The following is a 15,087-nucleotide window of genomic DNA, read 5'->3' on the forward strand; positions in this document are numbered from 1 at the left end:
TCATGCAGGTTCAATTGATAGGAATCTCTTTCTGATTCATCTTGCAACAGGCATAGAAACTTTCTAGGTCAGAGTATGAAATGCATAACTGAACTGCAGAAATACAGAGCTTACACCATTCTGACTGAAATTACAACAGAAAGAATATGGAAGCGGGTTTTTTTCTCTTTTTTCTTTTAGGCCTGTTTTATTTTTATTATTTTATATATTTTATTTTTCTTCTTTTTCCATCTCTCCTATAACCCTAGCTTATGTTTGGTTCTTGGTAGAAAAGCTTGTTTTATGTAATATGCATGCTATGTTTGTTTATTCTCTGTTTGTTTTGTATGCAAGATAGATAGATAGATAGATAGATAGATAGATAGATAGATAGATAGATAGATACTAGATAGATAGATGACATCTCTCTGCCTCGCAGGAGCCGACAGGTGGCGTCCTTGCACCCATGAATAAGCAGAAATGCTGCTGTATGTTTTGCTGACTCTCACACACAGCAGACTACACTGACCCGGTTTTATCTTGCATGCATCTCCTGTTAGCCTGTATGACCGTTTTAACGTCAGATACCTTACACTGGGTGCTGCTGCCAACAGTCTAGATGACAATATTACTGTTATTTATTTTCACTGCCTCCCTGCACTGAGTGACAGAAGAGGGGAAGAGGGGGGCGGACATTCAGCATCTCGCAGCCTCCGCCCGCCTCTGTGCCTCTCTGTCCAAAGCGGTGGAGCCTGGAGGACCGCAGACCGACAGAGGAGAGAGAGGCAGAGAGACAGACAGAGAGAGAGAGAGAGAGAGAGAGAGAGAGAGGGGGTGATGGCTGCCGGCGGAGGATGCGGGGAAACGGTGGAGCAGTACCGGGACGAGGTGGAGCGGCTCACCCAGGAACTGGCCGAGGCGAACCGGGAGAAGATCCGGGCTGCGGAATGCGGTCTTGTTGTGCTGGAGGAGAACCAGTCGCTGAAGCAGCAGTATGCAGAGCTGGAGTCCGAGCAGGAGGCTCTGAAGGGGGAGTTGGAGCAATTACAAGAGGTAGGAGGATGGATTATTGTTGCCTTTTTTTTTTTTTTTTTTTTTTTTTTACACCGGCGCGTCAAACGCACTGCAGTCAGGTGAATGTGATAAGCTGGCATGGCCTGTCAACTGTGTGTGTGTGTGTGTGTGTGTGTGTGTGTGTGTGTGTGTGTGTGTGTGCGTGCGTGCGTGCGTGTGTGTGTGTGTGAGAAAGTGGGGAACCACCAGGGGTCCTTGAATAATTTAGTTTCACTTAAATTTAATTCACTAGAAACTGTCCCAATTAGACAATGTGTAAGTGACTCTAATAGGTTTCACTCTCACAGCTACTATCCCCCCATGTACAGAGTAGACAGATAGCCTATACAGTTCAATAATAAATATAATAAACAACAAAAAATCTCACCATATCTTGGCCCCCATGGGACAAAATCTTATGAAATGGGTGTGTGTGGCCTAGTGTGTGTCTGTTTGGGGGTCTGTGACATGAAAAAGTTTGAGAACCCCTGAGCTACAGAATAGTAGCCTACAGTCTATGCTGTTGTTGTGGCCCATTCCTCCATTTTTAAATGAGGATAGGTCCCATACACAACAACATTGCAACCTTTGTAATGCAAGCTCAGGATCTTCAGCAAGCATACAGTAACCCCCCCTCCACACACACACACACACACACACATGCAAAAGTTAAGTTTACTGTATCTTATTGTTTGAGCATTCCTGCCTTGAGTGCATGGCAACAGTCGTTCCTTTGCAGGCAGCTCTGTTGAGACTCTGAGATTGGGTGTTTGGACTTTTTTCTTTCTTTCTTTCTTTCTTTCTTTCTCATGACTCCCTCAGTAACAGGATCTTCAGAGTTGCCCACTATGGTTTGTGTGGTGGCTCAGGTGCCCATTGATCCACATATCAAGATAAGCATTTCTATAAAGAATGTGTGAAGAGAGTCTAGACAGGTTTTCTTAGATCTGTTTCTAGCCACGCTGCTGGCTATTTAGCTCCCTGCTTTCCCCCCATACACACACACACACACACACACACACACACAAGCACATACACACACATTGGGGCTAATAGACATGTTTACGTTTAACAAAGGTACTGATTTGGATTATATTTTCCTTCCAAATTTTCCAAATTTTAAATTATTTTCAGAACTCTATGAAGGAAAGTGCCATCCCTTCCTAACACCCCTCAAATTATCCTTTGCAACAGATAGAATTTTATAAATACATTTCCTCATCTTACCAAATGCTTTGTCATTCATGTGTCATTTGCACACAGCTCTTGGGGGTTGAAAACTACCTTGTAGTGCAAGGTGCATATTGCAACGATTGAAACTATAGAAATAAGCTTTAAATGTGATACAGCCTGAATAATGTATGCCGGTTGTGTTTATACATTCAGTCATTAGTGCATACATGCATAAAGTAAAGAGGGGCAGGTGCTGACAGGGCTCAAAGCTCAAGGTCGTCTGGAGATGGAAGAGACACAGGGCTGACAGGATGAAAGGCTGGAGGCTATAAAGTTTGTGTGTGTGTGTGTGTGTGTGTGTGTCTGTGGTCTGTCTGTCTGTCTGTGTCCTGATATGTCCATTCAATTCTTTATTTGATTCACCAGTGTTTTGCCTTTTGTCTTAACCCTCAGTAACCTGCTATACTCTATCCCAGAGCCAAGTAATTGTCTTTTTCTCTCCCTAAGCTAGTTCCATACTTCACTTCAGCATTAAGACCTGTACTGACTCTGTTTCACATGTAGCTTATAGGGGAATGAATCACAGGAACATGAGAACTGGTGTTGTAGTGTACGCTCAAGTGTTTCCCCTTTCATTGATCTGATTCCACCCTATATTAAAAAAAAAAATCCATGTATATGACATTTTGCTTTTTCAAAAGCCTTTCTCTTATGCCAAGAAAAAAAAATTCTGCATGGAAACAGGTGTGTTCAGTCTGTGTCCTACTCCACTCTTCTGTTTTTAATTGTCTTCACTACTGACAGCTGGCTCTCATTTGGGATACCTATTTTTCCTCGTTATGTTGGCATCACATTTAATACTGAATGCATCAATATGAGCACTCCTGTTTTCCACTGATTTAAAAAAGATGCCAAAAAGGAGAGGAATTTGACCAAAATCTTCACATGGCAATATGGGTGAAATGACTCAGTCCCCAAAAAGTAGAAAAGGTGGGAAACCGTATAATGCACAAAAAAAATAGTTTATTTGCTATAAATAGTGCTGAAAAAATACAAGCACTTCAAAGCAATAAATGAACACAATGATCCAGTCCCATTGCAAGTGTGAGTCATGTCAGAGATGCAACACTGGACTTAATCAGTGGACGTACGCTGCACAGTTGGTTCGCTCATTGCTGAGCATATACTGGCCAGATTAAAAAATCATGATAACATGACATGCTCGGCCTATATGGTTGGCAGCTCTCGCCACATTGCATTATGCATGCATGGCTATATTTAAATCTAGCACTCTCTTTCTGTGACTAGTTGAACTTTTTGCGGTGACTTTGCATGCAGAATTTCGATGATTTTTGTAAAGAGAGACAGCCTCATAGCCAGCAGCAGAGCACTGTCCATCTGATATCCTGCGCTTATGGATCATTGGTTGAGAGGTGATGCGGTGGACGGTGAGGCGGGGAGAATATGCCAAGAAAGAAAGTCGGAGGCAGAGAGAGAAAGAGAGAGAGAGACGTGGCTATAGGACAGGGAATAATGAGAGAAATGATAGACAAAGAGAGAAAGAGAGGATAGAGGAGGGAAAAAGAATGAAAGTGCTAAAGTGATAATAATGACAATCAATAAAGTAGCCTCCATAAGAGAGAATGAAGACAAGAGACAAAGTGTCTGGCAGTGAAGAGCCTTTTACAGTCTCCTATTCCTCCAAAGTGAGACTTGACAACTGTAGTGTCTTCTCCATATCCAAAGACTGTCAACTGGGTGTGAATTAGCTAATCATTATCTAGATGCTGGCCCATATCAACTGAGTTATTGGTATGGATCAGCTAGCGAACCTATAATATATAATAGTCCTATCACAAGGTTGGTAGTGCTGCTCATGTGCATGTGCCTCACTGTTTACAGTCCACTTAAATATGCCTCATTCTGGTTATACTTGTAAAACCTGTGTTTCATAATGCAGAAATGACATCTGCTATAACTCGAATAATGATATTAGCTATAGCAGCTATAACAGCCATAGTGATGGTTGTCACTGTCTGTCACCTGCTCATATCTGCTTCATTTGTGCTGTCTGTTCCCACCTGCCTCTCAGTCTGTCTGTCTGTGCTTTAGCCTCTAGCACATATATTGACGTGATATTGTGTCCTGTGAAAAACACGTCCTGTTTCCTATCTGTCTGTCACAGACTTCTATGAATAGTAATCAGAGTGGTGGAGTGCAAAGCCTGTCACTACAATAAAACCACGTCTACTTGTCCCGTACTCAGGAGATGTGCCTATAAAGGGGCGGGGAAACTGCAAATGGAAACTGGAATTGCTTCTGGGATTGAGTGGCTAAAAGGTCTCGGAGTGGTTGTTTGTTCTGATGACAGATAACAAAAATCTATCATCTTCCCTATTTGTTTTTTTACTTTCATATGAGGATAGTTTGTAGTTTCTATTTCATCCAATCAGTGTTACAGTGCTCAACAAAAGCCTGCTATATGATATATGTTAATTAAAATATCTGTGCATATAAATGTTCACTGTATTGCAAATGGCCTAGCAAAAATCTACAGGTTAACATAACAACAACAGCATGCAATGTCTGAATATAAATACTTCATGAGTGCAACAAAACACGATTAATGAACATAAACATGATTGAGTTTTTGATGCTTGTAATGAGATGCCCTGTATTTTAACAGGAAAACTCTGAATCAGAAAATCTCTGATGCCCAAAATGTATTTACCAATTTCATTACACTTTCACTGTTAGGCTACAGTTTACCTCACACTTTCTGCCTGAATAAAGGTGCGTTTTGAAGAAATGTGCAAAGACACTGTAAAATTGGGAGGCAAAAAAATGTATTCAAATAATATAATGCAGTTATTGATTTCTGCAATTTAGGTAGGGAAATCACAGGGTTTCAGAAGTGGGCTGCAGATGAGAGGGCATCCAAGCAGGACTTTTGCACATCAGCTTGTATTTGGCAGGACAGTTGGAGTGGCGTCTCTGCTTTTGCAGCCATGCTGCCAGCCTAGAAATAACAAGAAATAAGAAGCAACATTTTAATTCATCGCTTTGGTTATAAAATTATTTTGCACTGGATACAATATGATTTTAGGTTAACTGAACTGATTTAACTGTGAAAACTTACATCAGCCAATTTTGTCTTCTTCCACCGGAATATGCGGGATAGCCAAGAAAAGAAGCCACGCTTCTTCTTTGGTTTTGTAGACAGGCTGTCTTTGGCACTGGAACTCTGAGGTCCTGTAGGTGTTGCCACCTGGACAGGTAGAGGTGTCATTTCCAGGGTCAGACCGGACAGATCCTTGGTGTCCCCGGCATCATGCGGCAAACTGATAGAAGCCTTGATGTTAGCAACGGCCTCACACACATGGAGAAGAGTGGATGAATGAGCCTCCTGAGGTAGGCTGGTTAGAGCCTCAGCCTGCTGGTGCAGGGTGCTGGTTGTTTTGTTTTCTGCCACCTGGATCTCCTGGGGTAGGATGGATGGCAACAGAACATGGATCTGCTTCATCAGGCAGGTTTGCACCTTGACCTTTACAGCATCAGCCTCCTGGAGGGGTTGATCAGCCTGATTCTCCTTGGCCTCATGGACCACGATTGGTGTCTTGTTGACTGCCACCTTCATAGTTTCAACCTCCTGGATTGGGATTGATGGAGCCTTAACCTCGATTTGCATGGCTGGAGCCCCTGACTCCTGAAGGAGGTTGGCTGATCCATCCAGGTGAATCAGGCGGTATTCAGCAAGGCATTGCTCTTCCTCCTTCTCCAAGTTCTGGAGGAACAGCATCAGTTTAGAATCAGCTTTGATGATTGGCTCCCATTCATCAAGATGATCTTGAGTAGGGGCATGGTGTGCAGCGCAGGCAGCCATAAATGTAGAACCCACTGTTGAGGAAGCATACATGCGCTTTTCACCAATTTCCTCCTCCTCCAGGAGGACTGAGAGGAACTGCATCAGGTGAGAATCAGTGCTGCTGACAACAGGTTCCCATTTGTCAAGCTGGTCCAGAGTCGGCCCATGCTGTGGGGAGCAGTCAACTGCAAATCTAGAGAGATCTGATGAAGCACAGAGGTGCTCCTCACCAAATCCCTCCTTCTCCAAGTCAAAGCGGTGATCCATTATTTCAGAGTCAGACTTATCAAGGCAGCCCAGAGTGCATCCACAGGGTGAGCAGCAGTCAGCCACAAATCCAGAGATGTCACATGGGGGAGCATAGAGGTATCTCTTTCCAACTGCCTCCACATGGTAGTCATCATCAAAACCAATGGAGGACTGCTGAAGCTGCCACAGTCTCTCAATGATTTCAATGTCATCAACCGTTTTAGCCACATCAGATGGAGCCTCAACAAGGTGGAGCAGGTTAGATTGAGTCTCAACATGCTGAGCTGGGTGGATGGATGCTCCAGCATTACCTAACGCTATGTCTTCGGTCATGAGAGGAGACTCTTTCTCTGTGGGAGGAAGGTCTCCTTTGTCCATATCCAAGAGAAGTTTGTATGGTGATGACGCTGTGCTGACTATTGGTTCCCATATATTGAGGCTCTCAAATCCACAAGCAGGTTTGGAGCCGAGACCAACAGCAGACTGAGGTAAAGGTCACAGTCGAGCTCAGCAGTCACTCCAGAGAAACTAGAGGCTTCAGCATAAAGGTACTGCTCCTTGTTCAGGACTTTCGCAAACATGCAGTTGATGTTTTCATGGTGATCGTCATTAAGGGCATTGAGTCGAGCGACCATTTGCATGGATGCTGAAAGAAATGCAATGGCAACATCTTAATAATCAAATAACCATAAGGCCACCTGATGTAGCTTCATTCAAGGTCAACATGCTTCATCATAGCTTTATCCTAGTTTTGTTTCAACAACAAATCTAACTGTAAATTTACAATGTAAAGCAAACTAAGGAAGAACTGGACACAAATGTAAATCCTTCAACACAAACTATTATCTATCTATCCTGACTGTCTGACTCTTGATTATCTGTTCAGCAGAATCCTCTGTACTAATCTTTTTATGTTAAATAACAAAATTAAAAATACATGTGTCTTACCAAGATGGGAATCACTCTCCATGTTTGCCTTTCTGAACAGTGGATATTGTTAATGTTTCTCCAAATAAACACAACATGAGGTTTCTGTCTCAGTTGGCAAGTGAACACCGATCAGAAATGACAACTTTGAGTCTGTGTTTGTGTTCAGGACAATCGCTCCTTTATGACACTGACATTCTAAATTCTGTAAGCTCTGCCTGCGTTCTGTCCAGCTGCTTTATGATTCATCAGATGCAGCTCAGACCCCAGTAATACTTTTATGAAAGAGATATGTCACTTGGCATGTGATTTATAAACTAAACATTATTTATATACACATAATTGAATCTTTTTATTTGTATTAAGATACCCTTATTTTTTTTGCGGAAAGCATCTATTAATCTATTAACAAATATTAATTGCTAATTCGCACTTTCACTCTTTTAGGCCACAAGTTAGCTCACCCTGATCTCTCCTGCTATCATATCTGAGGGGATACTTTAGGAAAATAATTTGATTTGGCTGAAGTTATTCATTTTCAAGTCAGCTTTCAGGTGTATTTCACTTTTAAAGAACAACCTGTGCATCAACCCATGCAGTTAATAGAAGCAGTTAAAATAATCCATCCCCATGTATGTTCCAGTGTGTGTGTGCACAAGCAGGCCAGATTTGCATGCATATCCCTACTGTGGTTGCATGTGTTGCATGGTAACACATATGTCCCACATGTTCTGGTCTTCTGCCCTCAGTCTACGCTCCAGCTGGTTGGGAACAATCCACTTCAATACTGAGTACCACACGCACGCGCACACACACACTGCACACACAGAGACATGCGTACACGCGCATGTGGTATGACCCTAGTGCCTCAGCTGCTGTAGTGCTGGACTGATTTGGTCTTGCTGTGCCAAACATGGTGTACCGTGGCTGCATCTGTATCTGGCTTTATCTGGTTTGATATTAACCATGATGAATTGACAGCAGGAGGCCATGATGACATGAATAAACAGACCGACAGACAGGCAGATTCTCAGAAAGATGGTTAGTCAGAGGAGTGGCGTCACTGCCAGCACCATCACTCTACCACCAACCCTCCAGGGGAAACGCAGCACTGCAAATCTATAATACAGTCAAACACAGGCGTCTAGACAGTTCATCATGCCTCAGTATTGAGAAGTCCTTTAGGGTGCCTATTGAGTAACAGTGAAAAAATGCAGTTTTGTCCTAGATAAATAGAGTTCCCCATCAAGGTAAAATGGTAGGAGAATTTTTCATAGACATTTTGTGGGTTTTATGGTAGTCCCAATCCTTGTGGAGGTAGATTGAAAACTGGTGCTATTCCGGTGAAAGTCATAACGGCAAAGTTTTTGTCTACTTCAGAAACAGTTGCATAAATCTCTGTTTTGCTGTCTGCAGGGCCCAAGCAGAAATAGGACACTAAGTGTGCTTGTGGCGCCAAAAGCAAGAAGTGTTTTCCTGAACCACTCTGCACTTTAGTCTCCTCTCTCTCTCTATCTTTCTCCTCTGCTATTTTCCCGTTGCCCCTCTCTTTCACTTAGCCCCCCATTTTTTTTATGTCCCTCACTGCCCTCTCACTCTCTTAGTCCCTTCATCCCTCTGGCCTGGTGTGCATGTCCCTGGATTGCGGCCTAAGCAGTGATGGAGAGACCATTATGACCCTGTGGTTCAAGCTTGTTAGTGCTGTCTCCGGGCAGATCAACCTCAGACAGGACAGAGTAAGACGAGAAGGAGGAGAGTGTGAAGCGCTCTACATTCTCAGCAGTGTATATGGCGGAGAATGATGTTTTCATCACACTGTCGACAAGGTTTCTTTAGACTGGCAGTACTTGTAGAGCGGCCTTGCATGGATAAATATCTTTTTTCTGCTGGGATTTGACAGTTTTATGAAAATAATGTGCAGGTTGACCTCTTGAGTCTGTCATGCACAAAAAACTGATGCTTTTGCTTTGGACATCACTGCAACACAAGTCTAAAGAGAAATGTGAAAAATGAGTGGCTTTTATATAGACATCAAGTTGATTATTTCATTTAGTCACTGTCAATATTCAGATATGCTGTCTCTTCGACAGGCTGTCATTCAAATGACACGGCTGTAGTGGTATTGACGTCTGGGATAGGTTGCGAACAGGCAGGTCACAGGACAGTTCTGCTCTCGAGGCTTGAAGCTGAGAAAGATGCCAACAGAGATCTGCATCAAATACCACATTAGTGACGTCTCACATGGTAACTTGCGTGCGGTAACTGAAAAGAAGGTCTGAGTCACGATTTAGCGATTCAGCATGAAATGTTTCTTCTGGCGCAAAGCAGGTAAAGATATTGTGTGTTCCCTTGTTTTTCATCAGTGAGTCAAAGGCTCACTCCATTGCAAGGCGTCAGGAAGATGCACTGGGCCACATTTTCCAAAAGCTTCAGATTGACTAAACCAATTGGACAGAAATGATGAAGATTATCTAAGTGCTTAAAGGATAATATAGGTGTTTGGTTTTTTTACATTTGTACTAATCGTCTAGGTTCCCCCTCTCCTTTACAGTATTCCTGCTGGTGTCTGCACACAGTCAGCGTGGTTGGAGATATCAGGGCTCCTATATAATTATTAGTATATAGTTAATTATAATTATTATAACTATAATCCCTCAAAAACATGTCGCCTTACAAACTTAAGTGTCACATCCATGTCTTTTTATATAGTGTGTCTTTGTTAGCTGGGACAGCAGCCATTTTCAAGCTAGGTTTGACACCATAACATTGTATTTTAAAAAATATGAAAATGAATAAATGTCAAGAAATCTAATTACATACAGCATGCACTGCAAAATGTCTGGGGTAAATGTAAATAGAAGTAGATAGAAGTAAATGGGCTGTAACCTTAAATGACACATTATCCTTCCTCCTAAGGAATTATCCTAACTATCCTAAGGGAAAACTGGCCTGGCCCTTATGTGGAATCATAGAACGATATACATCTGCTGTGTGACGAAGTGTGTTATAATAGTGCATTATTCTCCAATGGGTTAGATGTCAAATTGAAGAATAACACCAACATACGGAGTACACACTGTAGATGACTGATTGAATGTCAGCCCATTCTGCCTGAGATACTCCAGTCGCTCCACGGTAACTATCTCTATACATATGCAACATAAATCATGCTAATGTCATACGACTGCTCGTCCTTGACATTACCTCCCTCTGAATGAAGTATGGAGCCCAATGAAGGACCTGCACAAAGTCACACTCATTCTCAAACCTCTGTGTCCCATGCAGCAAAGAACAGTATAACCTGAATATATTAGGGATGAGGAGTGACTTTTTGAAAGGTCTTTGACACATTCGCTCCCCTGCTGTTAACTGCAGCATATTGTTGGCAAAATGTAAGACAAGCTTATGCAGTTGTTGAGTTGATAATGTTAGATGTTAAGGAGGCCATATGACTATTCCTGTGTACATCTGGCTCTATTCCTCTTATTCCCACATGGTCATCCTTATGGACTGAGGCAGATTGTGAGTCTGAGGGAAAAAGAAACAGCAAAAATTGTATACTTATTTATTAACTTTTTGGCAATCAATCAATTCAGGGACAACAATAAAGCTGTGCTGGAGGTCCGACAGTTCCCGCAGAGAGCAGCTGCTCCTGTAAATCTATCTGCCCTGACTGGGGAGAAAGGATGCATTACAGTTTTCACCCCCTCCCCCCCCCCTTCTCCCCTCTCCTCCTCCTTCATCTTTCCTCCTCTTTTACATCGGCAGGGGTTCTTGGGGGGCCAGTAAACAAGGGTGGAGGGGCTGAATCGATACCTTATGAGACGGCATTGCCTTTCTCTGGCCCTCTATCCCTTCAACCCACCATCCCCCTCCTTATCTCCTGTGGTGCACCCCCCCTCCCCACCTCCTCTCCCCCCCCAGCCACCCGCACTCCCGTGTGGCCTCACCCTGGAGTGAAGTGGGAGGAAATATGCATCGATTTCTCCTCTGTGCGGTGAAAATGTATTATGTCTGAGCTATATTCTACCGAACCGGTTTAGCATGCGTTGTGGAAATCTTTGCATGTTAGTGGAACGCAACTGAATGTAATTTCTTCACAGTGGATCACCCACAGCAGCTGTTGCCCCAGTCACTTAAAAAGCGATAAGGAATGAAAAATGGCTGGTGGACAATAGCCAACCATGGATATAAAGCCAAACCAGATTCAACAACACTGTCAGCTTAATCAGTAATAATGTAGAATAATGCAGTTGTCACTCCCAAGTACATTGTGGATGGTATCATTACAGGAATGATGTCTTGTACTGTCTATGTGCAGCAAGATGTCAGTGTAGCTATAAAGATAATGTGTTATATCTAGATAACATTGGCTTTTGAAGGAAGGTTTTGCAGGTATTAGACTGTGTATTGCTAACATGATATGATGATTGTAATAGATTTTATGCTGTAGGTTTGGTGATGCTGGTCTGTGACCCCGGCAACTGGCCCAGCAGAGGCAGAGATGCAGTTGAGCATATAGATAAGGACCTGTCTGCCCTTGTGTTTGGCCTCTGGTGTTTTACATGGGGGGTTGGGTGATTTGACTGTGGAAATGAGAGGGAGAGGCAACCAGGGTGTGTGTGTGTGTGTGTGTGTGTGTGTGTGTGTGTATGTTTGAGTGTGAGTGTGTTGGTAGGACCTGAGGGGAAAGCCATGTGTCTTTGTGGTTGAGTCGCACATCAAGAGCCTTTTTCTGCAGCATGCATGGTGTTTTTCCATGTGTATCTGTCTGCATGTGTGTGTGTGCTGTAGCAGGAGTAGTAGGGGGCTTGGGTGCGGATGTTGTGATTGTGAGCACAGAGGGAGGGGGTGCCAGCAGGATGGAGTGGTGGTGGTGAGTGACACTAAACCATCAGTAGGATCTCTCTGTTGTTTCAGGTTTTTATGGTTGTGTTGACTTAATGGGGAAGAGGGAGGGAGGAGGGGGGGAAGTGGGGATGGGCCACTGTATATAGAATGTGAGAGAGAAAATAGAGTGGTGTGAACAGAATCAAAAAGCTTTTTTATGATTTAGACCTGTTTTCTTGACTGATACTCACCCTTTTGTTTTGACCCCATTTTTCAAATCTTATGACCCTCACATGAATGAGTCCAGGAATGTCTTGATAAAGCGGTTCTCTTTGCGGAGCCCCTCCAGGCCGGCCCAGCCCTAGATGGATCATGTTTTTCAGAAAGCTCCTTTTTTGCTGCAGTGAAATAGTTGGGAAGAGAGAAGAGGGAACAGGACTCCCATGCCTGCAGGCTGCTGTATTGATTAGCGGTCTACTTTAGCTGTGTGTGCTGCAAACGCTGACGGCAGAGCAAAAAAAAATGCTCTCTGTCCTCTCACAAGGAAAACATTTGTATTTGCAACCCAAAGGTCCTCCCTGTGCTAATTTAGGAAACTATGGTTGTGCCACCTCTTTTTATTTTCAACCCTTCTCCACATAAATTGCCCTGGTCTGGCAATTTAGACAGCACAAATTTGTTCTTTGTCACAAATCAGCACTATCTACAAAACATCACCCATGTCAGTCAGTCTGCTATGAATGGTTCTATACAGAGCAATTTAGTTTCGACCACAGTCTTCTTCCATGCTTATCATCCCCAGCCTCTGCATGGAGGAGGCAGACAAGCATCCTCTCTAGATAACCAGAGGCCATTATATTCAACGACGATGTAGAGCGCTCCCTTGATGCTCTGAGCTTCCTGACCCGTCCCCTCATTACACTGCACATACGCGCTTGCATGCATGAGCACATGCACACCCAAACACACACTTACACAGGGGCCTCTGACACAGAATCGGGCCAGAGGAGCTGTCTTCGTCTGTCGCATCTACCCTGTTCGGGGATGTATAGGTTTAGACAGCTCTTAAATCATCCCCTAGTTAACCCCTTTATACTCCATCACTCGAGGGTTGATGTCAGGTTGGGTCATGAAACTGAAAGAGCTGTGAGGAAGGGCCTCGTTTCTTAAATTTGTTGTGTGGCTGCTTTTGGAGCTGAACAGGTAAAAATTAGGCCTTTCCCCAAACTTTTCAGATTCAGTACTTTAGTCCATGAAGACAGTGCTTGAATCCGTCCTATGAACTATGAAGTCATCTTTTTTTTAAATATGTTTTGAAATGAAAATGTTTAACTGTAACTAGATGAGGCATAATGAGAAGGAATGAAAGCATGTGGACTCAGACCAAGAGACCGAGAGAGTTGTAGATAAACAGAGTGGAGCGAGAACATAGTGAAGTCTTGTATGGGCCTAATGAGGCGCTGCCGCTGACATCACCTCGGTACAAGGGTTCCCATAGGTCTGGGGGCCTTGGCGTGGACACTCTCCTGTGGTCGTACAAAAGCACTGAGTCACCCAGAGGCCCTGTGTATCAATACCAAGAGCGTTACTGTGTGCAGAGCAGCCTTTCCATTACGCTGTGTGTTTGTCTGGCTCGGCCGAGTTCTCTTTATCTGCAGTGACCCACTGCACCAGAGAAGGGAGAGGCTGTAGACACAATGCTATAGACCGTTTAATCTGTCTCCTCTCTCTCTCTCTCTCTCTCTCTCTCTCTCTCTCTCTCTCTCTCTCTCATCTGTGTGTGTGACAGTGCCACTGGCTGCGACACAGAATACCAATCAGCCTCCAAACACCTTTTTTCTCTCTCTTTCTCTCTCAATCCCCTCCTCATCTCTCTCAGGCCGCTCCCTTGATCTCACTTTCCCTCTTCACTGCGCCTCTTCATTTGTATTCTTCATTTTTTTTCACTGTACCCTTCAGTCGCCTGTCCCTGGACGTATTTCAACCGCTCGAGATTAGTCAAACAAAGGGAGGGAGGGATGGAGGGAGGTGGTGTGGTGGAGAGAGGCGAACGAGTGGGTCAATCTCCACACTCCCCATTAGTGCTCTAATTCTTCCTCACCCCCAGGCAAGACCCCGAACGCTTGAGGAGACTGTGTACTGAGTGAGGGATCATAAGGAAACTGGTCTGCTGTCGTTTAGAAGGGCTATGATGGAGGGAGGGACCACACATCGGCTTCTGGACAGAGGAATAGATGAATGAACTGAAAACATCCATCCTTTGTGAGATTAGGGGCAGAGAGGAAAGGAATAGAGCCAAACCGAGCTGCTGGAAGCTGGACAAAATGGTCGAGTGTTCCCTGGGAAATCGGCACAGGGAGTGAGGCAAAGGTCTAACTGGAGCCTCGTGATCATGATTCATAATTTCAATTCATAATTTCAAAACCTCTCAGTCTTGTTTGTTCCCTGTTAATCAGGCCAGTAGCCTATGCCCGAACCTCTGAGCCCCAGTGAATCACTGTGTTTATCAGGGTGTAGCTGGAGGGAGAGGACAAGTCTGGGACACAGCTTTACCTCATTGCACTGGCACAAAGTACGCTCACTCACAAACACACACACACACACACACACACACACACAGAATAACCCCATCTGGGCTGCAGTGGCTCTCAGAAAAGTGATTTGGCTGAGGCACACTGTGATGAGAGGGAAAGGCTGTCACAGTGAGATATGCACAATAGGCTGGAGGAAGGCCCGTTCACATTAAATGGTAGAGAAACTTGTTTGTCATTAGGAGCAGGTGTGGGTAACAGCTGAGTGTGCAGACACATCAAATCACAGGTGTCATAATTCTTCCACAACAATGCAAGTAATGCAGAAAGCTACACTTGACTGCTGTTAGGCTGGAGCTGGGAAGGCTATGGTTTCTCTTTTGAGCTATCATGTAAAAACTATATCTATGCCATTTATCCCTTGTAGTGTTCTCTGAATATACACGTTAGGGCATAGAAGTTGTTTTGCTGTCATCTCTT

General features: G+C 43.8%; 1 protein-coding gene across 3 annotated transcripts in view; it reads left to right on the forward strand.

The window, feature by feature from the left end:
- Positions 1-783: 783 nt before the first annotated feature.
- Positions 784-15,087, forward strand: part of bicd1a (bicaudal D homolog 1a) — a 43,982-nt gene continuing 29,678 nt past the window's right edge. For 2 of the 3 annotated variants that reach the window (XM_071896841.2, XM_071896843.2), the window contains exon 1: positions 817-1,032. In XM_071896841.2, coding sequence (XP_071752942.2) covers positions 817-1,032 — 216 coding nt within the window. Of the gene's footprint in view, positions 1,033-15,087 lie in introns of all 3 variants that reach the window. The other variant, XM_071896842.2, reaches the window with a different exon arrangement.

This window comes from Centroberyx gerrardi, chromosome 4, assembly GCF_048128805.1.
Source record: "Centroberyx gerrardi isolate f3 chromosome 4, fCenGer3.hap1.cur.20231027, whole genome shotgun sequence".
Lineage (NCBI taxonomy): Eukaryota > Metazoa > Chordata > Actinopteri > Beryciformes > Berycidae > Centroberyx > Centroberyx gerrardi.